The sequence below is a fragment of the Leptosomus discolor genome, chromosome 3 (assembly GCF_034619465.1).
Source record: "Leptosomus discolor isolate bLepDis1 chromosome 3, bLepDis1.hap2, whole genome shotgun sequence".
Taxonomy (NCBI): domain Eukaryota; kingdom Metazoa; phylum Chordata; class Aves; order Leptosomiformes; family Leptosomidae; genus Leptosomus; species Leptosomus discolor.
This window is the reverse complement of record NC_141393.1, coordinates 11,804,914-11,826,059: the sequence shown is the minus strand read 5'-3', so window position 1 is coordinate 11,826,059 and position 21,146 is coordinate 11,804,914. Positions and strand designations below refer to the sequence as shown.

The 21,146-nt window shown below is 40.4% G+C and overlaps 1 protein-coding gene across 1 annotated transcript in view; it reads left to right on the top strand.

Annotated features, from left to right (window-relative positions):
* ASPG (asparaginase) overlaps positions 1-21,146 on the top strand; it is a 46,495-nt gene that overhangs the window by 24,596 nt on the left and 753 nt on the right. Inside the window, exons 9-13 of the mRNA XM_086463281.1 lie at positions 1,923-2,036; positions 5,089-5,208; positions 6,282-6,377; positions 7,295-7,458; positions 14,976-15,062. Of these exons, the coding sequence (XP_086319407.1) occupies positions 1,923-2,036; positions 5,089-5,208; positions 6,282-6,377; positions 7,295-7,458; positions 14,976-15,062 (581 nt within the window). The remainder of the gene's footprint in view (positions 1-1,922; positions 2,037-5,088; positions 5,209-6,281; positions 6,378-7,294; positions 7,459-14,975; positions 15,063-21,146) is intronic.

Genomic DNA, 21,146 nt, shown 5'->3' with positions numbered 1-21,146 from the left:
TGGAGATGTTTTGAGAAGTATTAACTTTTGCAAAGATCCTGTGCTCTGTAGCAATTACAATAGGAATACATGGATTATATAGAACAGTTCACATGGAAGGAAGAAAGCAGTTAAGTCAATAAAAGACACCAAACTTACATTTGAAAAACAATATGAAAATGAAGCCTAGCTTTTATGTGATCTTATGCTTGAAATGAATTGCTGAAATTATATGGAAGGAAGAGAAAAAAAAAAATCTCTTCTATGAACTTGTTAAAAGATTCTCCAAGTAGTCACCTCTCAAATGGCTTTTTGCACTCTGATCCAGACTGTTGATGTGCTGAATCAAAAGATTCTGCTCAGGTTTACTGAACCACTGTAAGGCTGTGTGGAAATGTGTTTGCTTCTGGCTTCCACTTTTTATATGGAGCATGTATTATGTTGCTTCAGCATCCACTGGTGGAGGCTGCCCTGTTTTCTTGGCATCTTTTGAGGAAAACACTGACAGAGCTAAGTCCTAGAAAATTACTTCATGCTTGTTCTTTCATTGCCTTCTTTCCATAAGGAACTGCTCCATGGAGGAAGTGTCATGGGTGAATGCTGGAAAGTTGCTATACTGTTAACTTTACTTTGATTTTTCTTTAAATAAAAACTTTCACAGGTCTTTGCATATGGCTGGGCCATTTTTTACTCATTCAGGCTAGCCAGGTGGGTCAGCTGAGTCCCTGGTTTCCCTTGAAGTGTTTGTTTTAATTAACTGAATGTCTGGCCTCTGATCCATCTGCATAGTAGAAACTTATAATTGAGGGGACTTCAGGTATAGGAAGGAAGCCTGGAAATCCCTTCCTCCTCCTCTTTCTCAAACCTGCTGAGAAAGCCCTAACTGTTCTTCGGCTAGCCCTGCAGTACAGAAAGTATTTCTCACCTTCTCTGTATATGTTTTCCCATGGGAGTTCTAAAAATGTTAGTCTGGGGCTCTTGGAGCTGGTTAATGAGCTGATTAAGGCTCTGTATCTTGCTAAAAATATTAGTTAAGCCACAAATTTCAAAGCTGAAGTTTATATACAAGGTACTTAAGAGTAAAGTGCAGTGTGAAGAAACTACTGCAAGATGCTCAACTGCGAGGCATCACATTGTGACAAAGATGATGATCTGTGGTTTAGAGAAGCTCCAGTGTTTGCCCTGGTACCATTTAGTGACAAGAGATCTGAAATCTCCTTTGTCTTTTCTGTCTTGCTCACTGTACGTATATGGGGCTTGCTGAGCATAGCAGAGATCTTTCCGCTTTTTGCTTTGGTTCAGGTATTCTTCTGATAGTTCAAAAAAACCCCAACCCAAAACTAAGTTAAAAAGGTCATTTTTTTAGTTGTTTGTGTCAGAACTGTGTAAATTACATATTTTAGTTTTATGTTCTAAATCATACACTGCTAGCACAGGCTGAAAGGATCTGAAAACCCTCCTGCTGTGAGCACGCTGTAGTGCTGGAATTCATCCAAAGCAATGCCCCATAAAAGAATGGTAAATATGTCTGTGTGAGAACAGCCTACTTGGCAATGTTCAAAATGCCACTGGGTTAAAACAGAGTAACTGCAGCTTTTCAATAAAGAGAATCTGACAACTCTGCAGATAGCTGATATGGACCTGTAACCTTTCCCTTTTAGCATAGTAAGTGACCGTGGCAAGCGTTTGGGTGAATTCTTCAATGTTATTGCATGAAAAGGAATTTAAAGTAAAAGTCATCTTTATTCAGCTGGCTCTAGTATTTGCTTGGTATTTGATAACTAAAATTATAAAAATTACAGTGGCAGTAGGAGGAGCAAGAGAGTGGAGGCACAGCTGCATACTGTATTCTGTGTAGCTACTCATCATTCATATACATTTTATCTTCGTGCAGGTATTTCTGAATGCTATGCTAATGGGAATCATTATTCCTTTTTATTCAGACTCTCGCTGATGTTGGAGTAATTCCTGGGGGTGATATGACACCAGAGGCAGCCCTAACTAAACTGTCATACACGCTCAGCAAGAGTGAGCTTAGCTGGGAGGAGAAGAGGCAGGTAAATACTTCAGTGTGACCTTGAAAGGCTTTTAACTTTCTCATCTAATGTGCTAACTTCTGCTTAGCTGAATGCCTTGAACTTCTCCTTTGCATCTAAAAGCAATTGGTTCCAGAGCCATAATGTGATGATCATGTGGTTTTGGTTTGGTTTTTTTTTTTTCCTTAAGGAAAATACTGTTAGGCAAATTAATGTGCATGGATTGGGACAGAAAAGAATTCTTTGCATAAGTCAGGTGAAGACTGTGACTGAGACGTAAAAATGCCATCTTTAAATAGTAGTAGTATACCTTGGACATTTCTGTACTAAAAACCCATATGTGGAAATTCATATGGGAGACAGAATCCCAACTGTACTGAAGTCAGTGACGATCTTGTCATTGATCTTAGTGTGGTAAAGATTTCATCCAAGACTCATTCACACAAAGCTAATTCTGAATATAAATATTGCCTACAGCCTCTTCCTTTACAGCATTCCTCATGACAGTGTTAGATTTGGTTTCTCTAAGGGGAGATAGACTGTATAAATAAATAAAAAATAGAGGATTATTCTAAGAACCAATTGTAACTGATTTTAAAATCCTAAGCCCTTTAACAATGTTCTTCCTCTTCATTGGTGCTTAAGGTGCTCAAAGCTTTTTTCCTCAAATTGTATAGTTATATATCATGTTCCTTTTATACAAGGAACATACAACTCTGAATTAGGTAGCGGAGCAGCAGTCTGGAGGAATGCATGTGTTTCTATGCTTGTATGCAGTGAAATCATAATCTGACACTTTGGGAGATGACATCATCATGAGTCACTCTCTAGACAAGCACTGCATGCACATGTGTATCTTATGATGGTGTTTTGTTTTCATTAGAACTGAAATAAATTTGATTGTTATTTCATGCTTAATATCTTCCAACCAGTAGCAGCTCTTGAGACAATGTATTTGGGTACCTATGATCGTAAGCAGGGTGGCTGGAAGTACCATTTACCCTGCTTAGAAACTGTTTCAGACTTGGCTTTCAGTTGTTTGCTAAAGCCCTGGCTCTGAAAAATGAGAGGAGGAGGAGCTACGTGTTTCTTTGGTGGGGATGGTAAGAACATACTCTGGACAAGAACATGCTTGACAGGCGACATAACGCTGTGTGAAGAGTGGTGGTATTGCACGTGTCTGTGTATATACACTTTAGGAACCCAGGCTCTTCACTGCCCCTTTGGTATGCTCACAGACCCTGGAATGCACATGTGCTAGCCTGTTGTTTTTTAATGCAGACTTTAATTTTCTTGCACAGAGGATTATTTGACCTGGGACAGGAGAAGCTTTCCCAGCTGGCTTCCTGCCTAGGTGTGTGAATTAAAACTTAATTTGAGATCCAGTTTGCTGAGGTGAGATAGCTGACTTACTGAGGTGAGGTCTTGGTGACAGGATGTTTTAGGTACTGCTGGCACAAGGTACTCCTGCATCTTCATGTGCTGCCCTTCGGAATGTGCTACACGGTTTTTCCTGTGGTGGTGCTGGGACCTCCTTTATATGGTTTGAAAAACAAAATAACTTTTGCAATTTCTTTGAGTTAAGCAGGATTGGTTTCCTTATTTGATTCGTTGTACAGACCCACAAACAGTTGTGTTGGCACAACTAAGGGAGCAGCATGCTGCATTGCCTGGGCAGGAATGAGTGGTAGAGACCAGGAGGGGAAGAAAGCCTGGAAATATGTTGTCTGTGGCAATATCTTCAGCTAAACATATCACTAAACAATAGTCTCCCAAGAGACGGAAGCTCTCCTGAAGCTGGCGTGGTTATTTTAGGATTCTCTTTCAACATGAAGAAGCAAGGAATGTGCCCCCAGACACATGCAAATGGCTGCAGAGCTGGTAGGACCGAGTAAGGCACGTAGGGCTTTGCATTGGGTGCCTTTAGCATGGGTGCCAATTGCTAAGGTTACCTGTGCAAAGCAATGATCTCAACCTGTCAGACTCTAAAAGTGCGCCAAAGCAGTTGGTATCCTCTCAGTTACATGTATATGGGACTCTTCCAGCAGACAGCTACGGTGTTGTCAGCGCTTGGAGTTTTGTTTTTTTTTAATAAAGGGCATGCCTAGACATAAGTAAACCTGGGGCATTCCTCCTTCCAGCATCACATCTGTTTCTTGCAAACTTTCACAATCCTGCTTTTTAAAATTCTAATTGAAATAACTACGTGATTTACAGCTGCATCAGCAACCTTTGGTGAAAGAGTGCCAGTATGTAAAACTGTCAGAATTGAGGAAACCAGTTGCTTTTTCTTAATGACTGGCTTTTCTCTCTGTTCTCCAGATTTCCCAGAACCTGTATTTTGGAGTATTTTCTTTATTGCCATGTTCAAGCACTTTCTACACATGAATTGGCTTACCTTTTTTTTTTTTTTGGTTTAGTTTTTTTTTTTTTTTCCTGGTTATATTGAATGCACCCATCCTGCAAACTGTTACACACCTGCTTTAATACTGAATGACTAGTACTACTGTAGACCCTCTGCATTCAAAGCTGGCTCGATGTTGAAATTTTAACAAAATCAGGGCTAATGAAGCTGTTTGAAAACCCCTTGAAATACATGACTGTCCACAGGCAGCACTGGGCTTTGTTTTGAGGCCTACATATACAGTCTGTGTAGGAGTACTGAGCTTTGGAACTGCTGGCAGAAGGCAGCATTTCAGAATATTCTGGTCTTCACCCTCACTCTACTAATTACTCACTATCTTTGTGTTTTTAAGTAGCTTACCCCACTAAGGAACTTTTGTCTGCATACTCTAAAAATTGGGGAGTTTTGTTACATGCTTATTTTGATTTCTTTGCTTTGGAAGAAAGTTTCATTTGCCTCTCCCCCCCCCCCCCCCCCTTTGTCTTTTTAAACTTGCAGTCTTCATGGGACAGTTACTATTTCTTTAATCTTTTGTCTGCGTTCAATTAGCTTCCATAATATCTCTGAACAATTTTCTAAGTTGATCCTAAGGTGGTTTTTTTTTTTTTTTATTAGACTACTACCATATTTTTCCTCTGCTAACAAAGGATTTGATTGCTTGCTTTTCAGATGCTGAGTGAGAATCTAAGAGGAGAAATGACTGTTGTACCCACAGGAGCCAAGATCTCTCTGAGAGATAGCAAGTTTATTCAAGTGATTGCCAAATCTCTAAGTATCAGCAGCAAGGAGGTATATACTTAAAAATTTAAAATTGAACTCATGTAAACCTGTAAATTCAGTTAAATGAACCTAGCTTAAGGATAACAGCAACGCTGAAAGAAAAATGGAACACTGGAGCTTTTATATTATTTTTTAGAACTAAGTGTCCCAGCTAACCAATAGCATTAGGGAGAAAGGACACAATGACAAGCATAACATGAGAATGTTTTTAATTAAAAACATATTAACTTTTGTTTTTTCCTCTTTGTAGCCCCATCTTGAATTTATTTTCCTGGCTGGCTGCAATAACAAGCCTCAGAAAGTTGCTGTAATTCAGGGTATCAATGATATGAAAAAGTGCTTTGTATTTTTGTGGTCAAATGTATTGACAGTTTGGTGCAATCCAAGTAAATTACAGGTAAAACAGCTTAATTGTACATGCCGTCACAGAAGGCTGATACTAAGGAAGCACTACACAAGTGGCATTTAATATTAGTCCCTCCCAATTGGAAAAATCAGGAAATACAGTCTTGGTTGTAAGATAGAAGTATTTGCTCTTCTCTTGGCCTGGTTTTGGGGAAGATGAGTAGCTAATGAACACTGAATGTATGGTGGTTCTTTAGTAAGCATGAGAAATGAGAGAATCTTTAGGGGGCCTGTGGGGCTTGTTAGTGGAGGTTTGGAAGTACAGGTTACACAAATATCCAAGGAAACACATGGATAAAGTTGATCCAGTCTTGAGGAGGCTAGACTATATGGTCTTTTGCAACTCCTACCAGAGCTGTTTCTCTTACTGTACTGATATATAACTATGGCAGTACAGAGATGCTAATTAGAGCATGCACCTTAAATGGTATATATAGATATCAGATAATTGTAGTGTTGCCAGGAAGGAATATAAATCTTCATGGATGTGAGACCAACAAAACGTAAAATAAACATCAGACTTCTTTCCTTACAAGAACTAAATGCTACCAGTTTTAAATAACCAAATGACTAATTTGGAAACTACATGAAAGCAAGGGCAGTGTTTTTATGACTTGGACATCAATCATATTAGAGGTGAGGCTGATAATAAATGTTTAATTTTATTTGTTTCTCAGGAGTTAGAAGCTGTAAGAGATGCATTAATTCCACCTTTGGCTTGTGCTGCAGCTAAACTGGGTGACATAGATGCACTAAGAGCCATAGCAGAAATGGTAATGTGAAATTAACAGTTTGTACAAAGCATGACTTTTTAAATAGAGCTGTAAATGGCAGGAGGAAGCTATGCTCACTGGGAAGCAGCTACCTAAATCTTAGAATCAAAGTGCTTTGACTAACACAATTGGTTTCTAGGCTCCTCCATCTTTGTCTTTCAAAACTGTTGTGTTCTTTCTCCTATCTGGTTCTCACCTGTTTACGTTTTCTTTTGAACTGTGAAAATACAGGTAGATTAAATTGCAAGTTCTTATCTGCTAACTTTGGAACACTTTAAAATGGTTTGTGCTGCTTTCTTTTGCTTAACTTTCTTTATGCATATTCATAATATCCAGCTTTTGGATGTAAATCTGTCATGATTAAAAAAAAGGACTTGAAAATTATATTTAAGCAAAACATAGTGCTGTGCTAATTCAGGATTTTTGGCTCTCCCCGTAGCTCTAGCTTGGGTTATACCTGAAAAAAAGAAATAGGCATTTCCCTGTATCATCTGCTACACCTTTTTTTTTTTTTTTTTTTTTTTTTCTTTCCTCTTTACCTTGATTTACCCTACTTTTGAGACTTTGGTAATGGGCCTCAAAATTTTATTGGTGTGTTTTGGGTTTTTTTTTAAGATATGTTTATCCTAAGACAAGTAAAACTAGTGGAATATAAGCACAAAGCTGCTGTGTGGCGTACTGGAATAAATAGCATATCTGAGGGGGCTCTAATGAGAATGTGTGTGGAGGGGGGAACACACAGAAGGTGGAATAAATATCTTTATGGGTGCTAAAATGGCGGTACAAGATAAAATTTAAGTTTGACAAGCTTAATAATTTGGTGGCAGAATTAAAATGTGGTGTATGCATCTACTGTTGTAACAACTTAATGCGCAGCCATTATCTTTTTGTCATGCAAAGGTTCTGTCCCTTTGCAGGGTGGGAACTTGAGCTGTGGAGATTATGATGGCCGAACTCCGCTTCATATTGCAGCTTCTGAAGGGCATTTACCATTAGTTGAATATTTGTTGACATCTGGTGCAACTGTTTATGCTAGAGACAGATATGGATCTACCCCACTGATGAATGCAATCAAGTTCAGGTAACAAAATAATTTATACACCACTCTATGTAAAGTTTATAAACCTTCTGTCACTTTGGATTTCAAGTCCATCCCTATGTTTTGGTCTTATTTTGTCTCAGCAGTCATGTGTAAATGACAGCACTTAAAATAAGCGAACCAGCTTTGTTTCAAAGGATGTGACTAGCCTAAATTAAAAGCTTTTTTTGAAATAATATGAAATTAAAGCAAACAACTTGGTATGCATGCAGAATTTTAGCAAAAGGTAACTTGTTGCTGCCTTCCTGCCGAGACTTTGTCCATAATTGCAGGACTCCACTCTTTGTTATGAGGCTTCCTTATAAAACAGAGCCAAACTTATCACTCCTTTTGACTGTCAGAAGTGAGAGTGCAGGACCAAGGGTTGTCTGTTTTCTTTCTGCCCTTCCCTTTCTCATCAAGACCAGACTGTTTCAGTTGGCACAAAATATACCGGTAGGTTGACATGTTTTAATCTTTCCCTTCCACCAGTGCTTTCCTGAGTCTCTTGCTGGGTGACTGTTTTTTTTGATTTTTCCCTTCCGCCCACTCATAATTATATGGAATGGCTGCATGGCTCTGCCTGCCTTGTGGATTTCCTCTTCCTGTTGTTCTGGATGCCAGCAGTTCCTGAATGGTAGTCATGGACATGCGATTTTACTGGTCTTTTCCATGTTGTGTGGTCCTAAGGAATGGCCATAGCATAGAATATAACAGTTATCAGTTATCAAAATTTAATTATAAAACACTTAGTTTATATAGCCTAAGGATTCATAGAGCCATTGGTCTTCTAACTTGTTAGAAGCTGCATGCCCTAATCTCTTCTTGTTTCTTTGATCCACTTTCAGCTCCTTATCTCATATTCAGTCTGCATGATGGCAGGAGAGGAGCTTTTTTTTCCCTAAAGGAGCTTGGAGTAGAATTTTCGTGGTCTTCATGGATGTCTCTCCCTAAATGTTCCTACAGCTTTCTAATGTTGACAAGTTCACCTGGTCTGTCAGGCTAGAGTTAGCTCCCTGGGAGGTCTGACAGTCCTGGTTTTGCATTGGCTGCAGAAGGAACTTGAAGGCTTCTTCAGTGTCAAAAGACTAGATGAAGAAAATACTCAACAGGCTCTATTAACTTGAGACTTAGTCCTGTGGGGCCACACTGTGCTGTTGCCATACCTACCTACTGCATGGTCCCCTATGGCTTTGTAGTTGTTGCTTTATTTCATGAATATATGAGCCCTTCAGTGGCAAACCCTTAAAGTCTTAAAGCAAAAACAAGCCCAACAGCAAATCAAACAAATAACCTCCCAGTTGAATAGAAGTGGCTCTGGTCCAATGTGAGAAAATGCTAAAGCCTTAGATACCATTAGATGTTCCTGCAAATCAGGCACCTACTTTTTTTACCGCACCCATCTACCGCCTGAGGAATTTCACATGAGCTTGTTGTTTGGATTCCTTAGCATCGCCACTCCTATATTAGACTCCTACTATGACTCTTAAGCTCTTTAAAACTGCACACCCATTTCGATATAGGGATTGTAAAAGGAAACTGCACCATAGCCATTTTCAGTTTCTCTTTTTGTTTCTACTGTTGGAGTGAGAGGAAGAGTTGACTTAGAACTAATCTCATAAATGTGTATTTATGATCTGCTGTGTACTCACACTGCATTTCACACTGATAAGCATATAAAGAAGAATGGTAAAGATCAGACAGTGTATGTGCGTAATTAGATACCCACTAAAAATTTCTGCTACAGAAATATTTAAATTCGAGTTATTAAACAGTTGCATGCTGAAAGTGAAGAGATTATCCTGATGCAGTGTACAAAGTGGCAGAGAGGGAAGGGGGAAAACTGATCTTAATGAGCAGTCAATGCTTTAAACTGTTTAATATTGTAGCTTTCTCAATTTTACTGAATATTGCATCAGCTTAATCCCATTTTCTGAGAATTAGTATTTGTTTAATTGGCATTTAACTGCAGTTCAGTATCCACTCATCTTAAAAATAGCTCTCTTCCAGTTTTTTATGTCACATTTCTCAGTGGCTTGCCTTTTAACCTAGCATGCAAACCTATATAATGATGACTGATTTCTCTTTTCCGTTTAATAATTTGTAAAGATGATCAGGAGTTATGTCTCTTCTTAAAAGCTTCTTAACATAGCACTTTCAGCTGGTAGACCAGCAACTTGTTCTATATCAATGATAGTCTCTTAATTTTTTTTACTTTAAGTGACTCTTTCTTTGTTTCTTTAGATGGTAAAATGTGGAGTCCTTGTCTAAATAAGAAATAAACTACTGCATTTCCGCTTTTTCATTTTGTAACTCTGCAATTTGCATGTAGTCTTATTCACTTTATGCATGAAGCTAAACAGACCACTGTTAATTTATGCCAGTTGCTTGATCAAAATTAGTAGCATTCCGTTAATTTCTCGGAGTACCCTCAAGGGATAATTCATTTTCAAAACAATAGAATAATATTTTTTTAATAACAGAAACTCTCTAAGCAGGAAAATGTCTTGAATAAAAATCGTGTATATTTTATTTAGTAAAAGCACTTCCATTTACTTGTAGAGCAGTGGTAAAAAGTTGAAAATGGGCAGTTGCTCATACAGTGCTGTGAGAACATCAGATTAGAGGCAGTAAAATTACCTCCCACGTAAATATGAATTTAAATACTTGATATTTTGCAAGGTTACATTTACATTACTTCAGAAAATCTAAGGCAGAGTGAAAATCTAACCACCACTGACTCCAGAAGTGCACTGAATCCTGTCCTTACAGTATTTGAGCATAAAATTCCCACTGATACCATGCAGAAAACCGAACAAGTGAACCTGAGCTGATTCTGCCATAACCATTCCAGTTGCTAGGGGAGCGAGCATTAAAAAGAATGAAGCCAGTCAAGTTTGGATATACATTACACCTGCATTTCTTTAAAGAGAGTTGATGGAAGGTGTGCAGCCTAAGGCCCCAATCCTGCAAACTCTTACATGCATGTTAATTTCACATGTGATTCATCCCTTTTGAAGTTGATTCACTTTAATAAATGTCTGCCAAGCCAAGGCCTAAGATGATATGTACTGTACGGCACCTTGACTGCTGCTGTGAATCCAGAGCCCTCGCGAACTGGTAGAAAGTTCAGATGTCTTTGTCTGGAACTCGGAATTCACTCATAGCAGTGAATGTTGAAGACCACACTGAATCATTTATTTTGCTATTAATCTGTTAAAATACTAGTATACATTGAGGTTTTTATCTCGTCTTATCAATAATGGAATCTAGCAGGGAGGAGACACTAGAAACACTTTTTGTCTATTTGTTTTTTCCATCAGAGCATGGATGAATGACAGTGGTAGTATCAAAAGGATGACTTAAGTAACATGCAAAATGGCATTGTTTCTATAGCCTACGCCTGACCAAGAAACACTTTTTGGTAACAGAGCACACTGAGAAAAGGGAGAGTCAGGAACAGATCACAGGTGACAGTAGTAGCTCCTCATGCCTTTGCTTATGAGATGGGGCTACCCTGGACAAGCAGCAGTGCACCCCAGGCTAACATGGTGATACTGGCCTTCCCTCTACACCTTGAACTTTCATTGTCCAGAAGTTGCTCTGCTCTTGGTTTTGTGCTGTCACCTTAGAACAGGAATTGCATTTAAACTGTTCCCAAGAAGTTCATGGCTCATGACATCAGCTAAACTATGACCCTTGTGAGGCTTTTGTAAAGCCACAGGAGAGCAGCACTTAAAGCAACAACTTCTAAAGACAAATACCTCTCATGTGCCTAAGACATAACAGTATCAGAAATTCACAGCCAGCCTCTTGAAATACGAATAATGCTCTTGTGGTAGGTACAAGGCAGCAGAAGTGGTGCTCTGGATAGGGCTTAAGTTTCTGCAGAATGTAGATACTGTTTGGGTGCAAGCAGGAGCAAGCTGTAGTGCGGCTTACCTCCCGCATAGTTTTCATGTTGAGTGATGAGAATGTGAGACGTGGTCTGTTTGTTTTCTTGGACACATCTGCTCTTTGTAGTCACAGTACTACATTTAACATTTAAGTTGTGCATTACTATTTGTCCCTATTCTTCCTCTCCCTTACCCTTCCCTTAACAAGCAGTGGTATACAACATGTCCTCTTCTTCCCACCGTACCAAGAAACATGACTTTGAATGATTCCTAGTCATTGGGACATTGCATTTCTATTTAGAAACGTTTTATTGTAAGCATTTGTTGTAAACACTGCTAGTATCAATGATTAAAGATTTATTTTATTCCAAACCACTTTTTTCCTCATTTGAATTTGCTGTATTAAAAGTGTGGAGTAAATGCCCCCAAATCTGTCTGTATCAAAGACTGAGTCCCACTCAGAGTAGTAATGGCTGTGTGGCATAGGTGGGATGTGAAGGGATTTCTGGAGGGAATCTTGCTACCAGTGAGGAGTAAATAGTTACAATAGGGGTAAAGAAAAGCCTGACTCTTCACTGGATTCCAGAGATACAGAATTCATAAGGGGAGCACATTGAGGGAAGATACCACACAACTTTACTGCTTTTTTATCTTTTAGTGCTGTCCCATAGAATAGCTTTTATTTTAAAAAGCGCTAGTGTCACGCTGTGACTTCGAGTAAAAGGTGGGAAATGAGGAATACTCCAGGGCAGTTGTTGGAGACTAAGCAGACACTCCCCATGTTCAGTTCTGTACTCAGTGTAAGCTTAAGTGAACAAACATGTTCTACTTTAATCTATTTTCGGTCAAATTCCTTTTCAGCTAATTACTGTTCTGCTTAAGACAGAACTAAAAATTTCATACATGTAGAATTCATTCTTCACTACAGGCTGAAAAAACAGGAAGCCGTGCCATTATTTGCTGGCTCAAGGAGATGCCTGTGGATGACTAGCCATGTCGTAAGGGACTCACCTGAGAAAATATTTTAGATAACTGAACAAACTTGTGGCATGTGCTGTTCCAGCAATGCTTTGCCATGAAACTAAGAAAGATTTTTAATTTTTGTTTGGCTGTCAATTGAAACAGAGTGCAATTTAAAAAAAAAAAAAAATCTGTCTGGTAGGTTAAATAACCTACATTTGGAAAAGCAAAGTGATTACTATAACAGCTGTACAATTCTTTTAGTTTATGAATTAAGATATATGAAACTTATAAGTTTACGTAGGCTTAATATGGATAACTCTATCCATGGGCCCTGGCAGGATGCACCTGCAAGTGCTGAGGGAGCTGGTGGAAGTCATTGCTAGACCACTCTCCATCATCTTTGGTAAGTTGTGGGGAACAGGTGAGGTGGCTGAGGACTGGAGGAAAGCAAATGTCACTCCAGCCTTCAAAAAGGGCAAGAAGGAGGACCTGGGTAACTACAGAGCAGTCAGCCTCACCTCCATCACTGGAAAAGTGATGGAACAACTTATCCTCGGTGCTGTCTCTAGGCGTATCAAGGATAAGAGAGTCATTAGGAGCAGTCAACATGGCTTCACCAAGGGGAAATCATGTTTGACCAACCTCATAGCCTTTTATGAAGACATAACCAGGTGGATAGATGATGGCAGTACAGTGGATGTGGCTTATCTTGATTTCCAGTAAAGCATGTGACACTGTCTCCCGCAGCATCCTCGCAGCTAAGCTGAGGAAATGTGGTCTGGTACCTCGGGTAGCGAGGTGGCTTGTGAATTGGTTGAATGAAAGAAGTCAGAGAGTTGTGGTCAATGGGACAGAGTCTAGTTGGAGGCCTGTATCTAGTGGAGTCCCTCAGGGGTCAGTACTAGGACCAGTACTCTTCAATATTCATCAGTGACCTGGACAAGGGAACAGAGTGCGCTGTCAGCAGGTTTGCTGATGACACAAAACTGGGAGGAGCGGCTGACACACCAGAAGGCTGTGCTGCCATTCAGAGAGACCGAGACAGGCTGGAGAGCTGGGCAGGGAGAAATTTAATGAAATACAACAAGGACAAGTGTAGAGTCTTGCATCTGGGAAAGAACCACCCCATGCACCAGTCTAGGTTGGGGACTGAGCTGTTGGAGAGTAGTGTAGGGGAAAGGGACCTGGGGGTCCTGGTGGACAGCAGGATGGCCATGAGCCAGCAATGTGCCCTCATGGCCAAGAAGGCCAATGGCATCCTGGGGTGTATTAGAAGGGATGTGGTCAGTAGGGTGAGAGAGGTTCTCCTCCTCCTCTACTCTGCCCTGGTGAGACCCCATCTGGAATAGTGTGTCCAGTTCTGGGCCCCTCAGTTCAAGAAAGAGTCCAGCGCAGAGCCACAAAGGTGATTAAGGGGGTGGAACATCTCCCTTATGATGAAAGGCTGAGGGAGCTGGATCTCTTTAGCTTGGAGAGGAGACTGAGGGGTGACGTCATTCCTGTTTATAAACACATAGAGGGCGAGTGTCAGGAGGATGTAGCCAGGCTTTTCTTGGTGATGCCCAATGACAGGACAAGGGGCAATGGGTGCAAACTGGGGCATAGGAGGTTCCACATTAACATAAGGAAAAACTTTTTCACTGTGAGGGTGACAGAGCACTGGAACAGGCTGCCCAGAGAGGCTGTGGAGTCTCCTTCCCTGGAGACATTAAAAACCCGCCTGGATGTGTTCTTGTGTGACCTGCTGTGGGTGGTCCTGCTCTGGCAGGGGGGGGTGGACTAGATGATTTTTTGAGGTCACTTCCAACCCCTAATATTCTGTGATTCAAGGTGGAGTTTCCTAAAAAGAAGCAAAGGGATTAGATAAGCAGTTTAGTCCAGTTCTGAAATGGAAAGTCCCATGGCTACCTCCAAGAAAATGCAAGTGATTAAGCAGAACATATATGTGAGCTTATTTTTAGCTACTACAGATGAGTGTTTAGGTAATGAGTTGGGAAAACTCATGTATTTCCCATTACAATGATAGGCCAAACTCTGTTTTGAAGTGTTATGGTGTACCAGCTTACTTAAAGAGTGAAACTATTCCTGATCTACTGGTGTCATCATGCTCCTTCTGGAGAAAAAAACCTGTGTTTGGGTTTGTAAACTAGATAATTTGTTTAGCAGAGAAGCACGCTGTCGCCTCCTTTTTGAACCTAGTTCTAAACCTTTCACTAGGTCATTTGTGAAAAACATATTTTGCACATTTTTCATCTGTCATATTATTTTCTACCCACAACAGTACCTTTAGAGACCGGCCTTTTCCATAGACTTTCTCAAGCATCTGACTAAGGTATATGAGTTGGCTGGTAGTGCTTAAATATCTATTTGTCCCTTTATCTCAAAGGAAAGGACAAGGAAGACCTCATAAAGATTCCAGGTGGAATTAAATAATAAAGGTATTGAGAGGAGGGGGTTAAATGATTATCTTTTTTTTCTTTTTTGATAGGGAGAGCAGATCTGTTTATTATATCTGTCACCTTGGAGAAGGTTCATTGGTTCTGTGATGGTGGCGAATACCGTATAAGATCTTTCACTGACTGTATATGAGTAATGCTGGATTTAGGGAAAAACCCTACCGATCAAGACACTTTCTCTGTTTTTTCTATTCCTTTCATAAAGGCACGTAGAAGTGATTAATTTGTTACGAGAAACAGGAGCGCACCTTTCAAGCCATGACTTGGAGAACATTGGAACAATACTGTGCAGGTAAATGTGATATAAGGTGAGGTGGCTCTAAAAGTGGGGTGGAGTGGGATGGTTTTTCAGAAGAGACTCTCAGAATGGAGAACAGTGTGTAGACAACTTCCAAAAAACAGCTGGGTCCCTGGCACGTGACGTGGCTATTTCTGTGCTAGACTAACAATGAGGAACTGTGTCGGAGCACCAGTAATTCAAGAGAACCCCAAAGTAGGGAGTATTGTGGGGATAAGTGAACTGGAAGCAAATATGCCCATTTTTTCCCAAGCACTTTTACTGAGGAAGGGTGAGGAAGAAGCTGTGCAAGGTGTGATTTGATAGCATCTCTGTTTGAGAACCAAAGCTGCATGTAGTGCATCACTCATTTTCTTAAAATCCACTTTTCGTTTGTATGGGAATGGCTTCTACTCTAACTAGCATATAACATTGTTCTTAAAAATAACTAAATCAAATAGACAAATAGGTTTAACCCCAAAACTTTTGAACAGCTGTTCACTGTCTCTATATTTAATTTTAAGAGGGTATAATCCTCCGTTAAAGGTAACTTTCCATACAGTTGCTTTTAATATATGAGGCAGCTTAATAATATGCATATGTATTATGGAAAGAAATAGATGCTTGATTTTATTTTTTACAGTACTGGTCCTGAACTACAAATTACTCTGAAAATTGTGAGGAGGTTTCATGTATTTCCTAAAATACTTACAGTTTTTACTTCATTTCCTTTTCTCTTCTTCTTCTCAAAAGCAAACAGAAAGAACCCTGAGTTCTGGCCTTTATATCAGGACTTGGCTGTAAACCTTGAGACTTGTAGGGGCCAGCCAGTGCTGTGTATTGTCTGCTACACAAGGTCAAGGTAAAGCTTATGTGTGTTCTATTAGAGACTGGACTCAGTCCTTTGAGTAGTTCTGAATCAAGAAATACTAGCTGGAGTGTTCCCATTGTCGTAACACGCTCAGAGACTGGGTAATAAGACTTTTGCCATGAAGTACGCTTCCCAGGGCCCTGCAAGTGATAGGACAGAACTAAACCGATGGTTTGCGTAGTTTCCATCTGTCAAAGTGAGAGGAATGCCTGAAGGAATGACATTTCTCTCCAAATAAATTGGCCCCTTAGCCCTGGTGCCACATGCAGGACCAGTTTGGCTAGCTGACCTGGAAGTAATATGTCCAAAGGAAAAAAAAAAAAAAAAAAGGAAGAGGACAAGGGTCTCTTAAGCAAAAAGTGGTTCTGATTTGTAACAGCATTTTAAGGAGGATCATGCACAATCTCCTGTTGTTCAAAGCTGATATTTTGATAATAAACCCTTAAGATACTTTGAACTTGCATTGGTGGTAATAAGTTTAGTATAAAACCAATGTAAATCTTCCAAACAGAGGGCAGGAGTGCACATGTGTGCAGAGGCTGAATGAGGGCTTGGCACAGAGCGATGTACTCGGGGTGAGCGGGGAAGAGGCTCTCCCCAGCAGGTCAGGAGCTGGCACCAAGGCTTTCCCAGCCAGCAGCTGGAGCAGTGGCCGTGACCAGAGGCATGCCCACTGACAGACGTCACTGCACTGCCTGTACCAGGAGCGCAGCCAGCCTGGGGCAGTGGTCAGGCTTCAAGGCAGTGCTGAAGGGTCTGGGAATGGTGGCTCTTCCCTACGGTGCTCCTGCAGAGCTGAAGGGCTTTCTTTCCTCTAGCTGTTTTAGAGGTCCTGGAGAAGTCTTCTGCACTAAAGTGTACTTTTTCCACAGAGCATTATTCGGATACCTAAAAGTTATTAAATCTGAGGTACTGGTGTTTGTCCTCCTGCCAAAACATCTCAGATACTACTTCTGGAGCATCCTTAGATGACCTGACTGATACACTTATTCTTCCAACTTACTCAGGCTCACTTCTCTGTCCTGCCTCTTGCCTTCTCTTTGCAGGCACTGGCACCTTCACAGCAGTCGTGTTCACATGGTCAAGCTGGTTATAGAACAAGCCGTTTATATCATCTTCTTTCTGTCTTATTTGAACTGGTTTCCTACATCTCTTCTATCTTGTAACGTGCCTTAAGCTGCAATTTGTACCAGTCAGAATTTGTCACCAAGGCAATATGTCAGCTGCTTGGGGTTTAGAAGGACAAAGCTGCTTGCTTTCTGATAAGCTCTGGGTTCCTCCACTTAGCTAACTTAACTTTTTTTCTCCCATACAGTTCTCTCTGAATTAGAAGCTATAATCGCATTTCCCTGATTGCTACTTACCTATCCTCAAACTGGCTTTCATAAAAGACCATGAACAGTGATTTTTTTATTTTCTAATACTGTCTCCTCAGCTTCGTTCTGTTTAGACTCATGATTTTAGAATAAAATAGTTCAACTGGAGGATTATGGAGGTAAAATAGAAATAAATGTGCTCCTTTTGCATTGGTGATGTTTGAAAGGGAAAGGAGTACCGAACAGAGCTGAGAGCTGGACAGTATCAGCAGGAGCTCTTGTGTAGGAAGTGGAGACGCACGCAGATGCAGCCAAGATGATCTAGTTATTAAATCTTCCATGGTTTCATTTGCTGGTTTCTTTGTTAAGTGAGAGGTGTTAGTCTGATTTTTAGAATCACTTTGTGGCTATTTGGTATCTGGTTCATGGCTTTGTTTTAAAATGAGAAAGAGATCTCAGTGTTAGTATTTTGTTAAAAATGTCAGAGTGTCTTCTCATATTGCAGTAGTATTGTCATCTGCCTGCAAAAGCAAACCATGACGAGAGAAATTGGGACACTCAGATGTACTCTGAAGGCTTGTCAAGTTCTGGAGTGGGTAAACAGTTGCTTTGTGTTTGTTTTTTTAAAGGAAAAAAAGCCTGTTTAGAATTGAGATACTCCTTGTTCAAGTCTGTACTTCACAAAATTAAATAGGGGCATAAAGCCAAACTAGCTTTCTCTTTCATATTCTTAGATTTCATAAAATGATACGATATAATATACAAGGATGCAGCCTTTCAAAATTAGTAACTTTCAGAATAAGATGCCTTTTCAATTTAACAGAAACTTGGGTGGTAAGGCTGGGGGAGGAAGGATAAATATGCCTCTGCAGGAATTGGGACCAAGCTTCTAATGCCTGCTATCTTTCAAAGAAGTCTGCTTGTCTCAACTGAGAGAGACGTGAAGGTAGTAGCTAATAGCAGCACTGCCGAGTGTGTTAAGGATAGAACAGACCATGTCTTGTGCTGGACTTTTAACTTGCTTTTTGACGATTTTAATTAAAAAAAAAAAGGTGTTTAAAAAAAAATAATTTCTGTTCCATCAGGGTGATGATACACCTAAAAAAAAAAAGTCTTTTCTGATTGCTTTATATAGACACTGGAAAAGAAGAATTGCTAAAAAAGCAGAGCTTTGTCTCTCTGGGAAAGATGAAATCCTAGTGCCTGAGGAGGCAGGAGGGAGCTCAAGGTGTCATTTCACCGTACTCATTACTTCCCAGATCTAGAACTGCATTGGCCCTTGTCCTGCTAAACCCTCTGAGACTGGAGCAGCTTGCTCCTGGTACCTTGACAGTAACAGAGCACCCCTTAAACAGTAGCTCCTGTAACTGAGTTTTCTTGATGCTAGTGTGACAGGAGACACAAAATTAGAAAGCATAATTGCATTATCGCTGTTGTTGATAGCTCAGCTCAGCCATCATCATGGCTACATTAGCCATGCTGAAACTGTGGAATGGGAACATAATCATTTTTTATAAATACAAGAGTATTGATAGGCAGCATACCTGGGATTATCTGCTGTGAAAGGTATCAGTCAGAGTTTAGTGAAATATGTTAAGTAGCTCTTTGTCAACAAAGCAAGTTTTAAACATCCTGATAAGGGTACATGAAGTTATTTTTATTCCATTTCATGATATAAAAATGATGGACTTTCTGCTTAGAAGATGCACTTGTAGTTGGAATTGCTGACGTAACTATCTTTTAAGCAAAATACAGAGCAAAGGTCCCTAGAGTGTATGCTGAGAGGTCCTATGTATATATTTGACTATATGAAGCACACTTACAGTGTGTAAAGGAAATACAGGTGCGTATGGCTTGACCGTGGAGATCTGCAATTGGAGAAAATGTTTTGTGGTGTTCTTGATTACAATCCGTTTAGGGAATAGGCATCTTCTATTTAGGGTGGTATCTGAATTTTCTCGCAAGCCATGTCACTTTTTGTTCTCTGGGTCACAGTCCCCATAGAATATATTTCTTACTTGATCAGTAAATGGCAGGTGCAAAATTGAAGATACTTCTGTGTATTTGGATTGCTCTAATGTCATGGAAGGAGACCACTTCACAGTTTTGACCTCTGGCAATGTGGGTTAAATTGCTCTTTCTGAATAGGTGCTATTAGGCAGTTAATTTTCAAGTAAGTGCAGTAGTCCTTGTTTGTTGCTTACAGTGATGCTAGCTGGCTTGCCCTACGTATGTAGGTTGGTAATATTTCTAAATGTGCTGGTCTTTGCCCAAAGCGGTTTCCACTTTGCATGTGGCTGAATAGTGCGGTTCTGTTTGGCAAATACAGTGCTTTCCTGTCCAGTGTTGGAGATGCTTGTAACTCTCTCTTGCTAGGTAGGCTTGCTGTTTGTTTGTTTGTTCCTTAGTTCTGTGACCTTCCAGTCGATGGCAAGAGACTTTGTCTTTGTAAAGAAAGATCATTCTTGTGTCCCAGAAGTGGCTGCTAAGCAATTTCTTCTCTGCTTTAGTAATGCTTACACATTTTCTTTATTAATGCTGCAGTTTCCTTAAGGACTTCCCACTGAGCTTCCTGTTAGACCTCCTTTGCCTTCCTCTGTTTCCTTGTTGCTTCTGAGGGGGGCCTTTTTTTGTGATGGCAGTTTTCGTTAATGATTTAATCATCCTTTTCTTCACGTGTCACGTGAAGCACTATTAAACCTCATAGCACCCCACTGCCACTTCCCTGTTCCCGAAGGGCCCTTTGCTGTAGGCCTTCTGCCCTGCCTCAGGGTTGCATAGAGGAGCACAGACAGAGACCGTTTGCTTTCCCTTTTTGTGCCCAGCCTCTGGGACTGCTGCAAGCAAAAGCCTCTTTCTGACTTTCTCCTCAGACTGCTGCAATTAGAGGCTTCCACTCCCCTGAAAACATTTTTTCAGGTACTTAAGAGATTTAATCAACAACAGAAGTGATTTCAGCCTAGCAGAGAACTAAACGTTGCAGCCCTGCTTTCACCTTTTTTTTTTTTTTTTCCCCATGAGCTTACCTGACTGTCTGCCCCTTGCATCTTCTAGCCTTCTCCACTCTCCACCAGGTCTGCCTGGCTTGGTTCTTATACCCAGGAGCCTGTTGCCATCCTCCATCCCTGCTGCCAGCAGTATGCCTTTCTCCCACAGCGAGCACTGTTTAAGGCAGCAAACTCCGAACTTAATAAGTTTTGGGAGGGTTCCCCCTCTCTTAATGAGATTCAACCTCACTTGATGATTATCGGCGTAGTTCTGCTGAAACAATCTGCGAGCACGCAGCAAGCTCGGGTCTGAAGCCTGACAGACGCTGGTGTTTTGAGAAAGCTGAAAGTAGTCCTCCCAGCCTGGCTGGCTGTTCAGCCTGTCTACAGGTTTGGTGCAGATGGTCATGCTTTTGCATATGTATAAGCCCTTCTTTTACCAAAATGAAAGTTAAAAATGAACCTTAAGTATTATGGATGAGATGACCAGCAGATGTGCAAAGAAACAATCTGGTGTACATTCTTCTGAAAACTTTAACTCGCTTATTTCTATATGATTCATTTTGGTCCTTTCTGTTGCTTGTTATATATGGCAGATAGAGGTCGTCTTTAAAAAGCGTGGGTTTTTTTTGCTTGCTGCCCATTTAAATCTTACAAATTACCTTAAAACTCAAAAAAAAAAAGTAGCTGTTACTGTCCAAATGCTATCACATAAATATGCTGTCATAACTTCTGATAGCAAACAGTTATGCAAACTTGTGAAGGGGGTTTCTTAATGGTTTTAAGTCAGGCATGCTGATTGCTGGCACATCTGCTTGTGCTCTCACTTACTCAGCTGCATCTTGGTTTAGCCATTGCCCTCCCCCCAACTCATTTCATGAGATAAATATTGTGTTGTGAAATATGAAACTGCGTGACTTTTTTT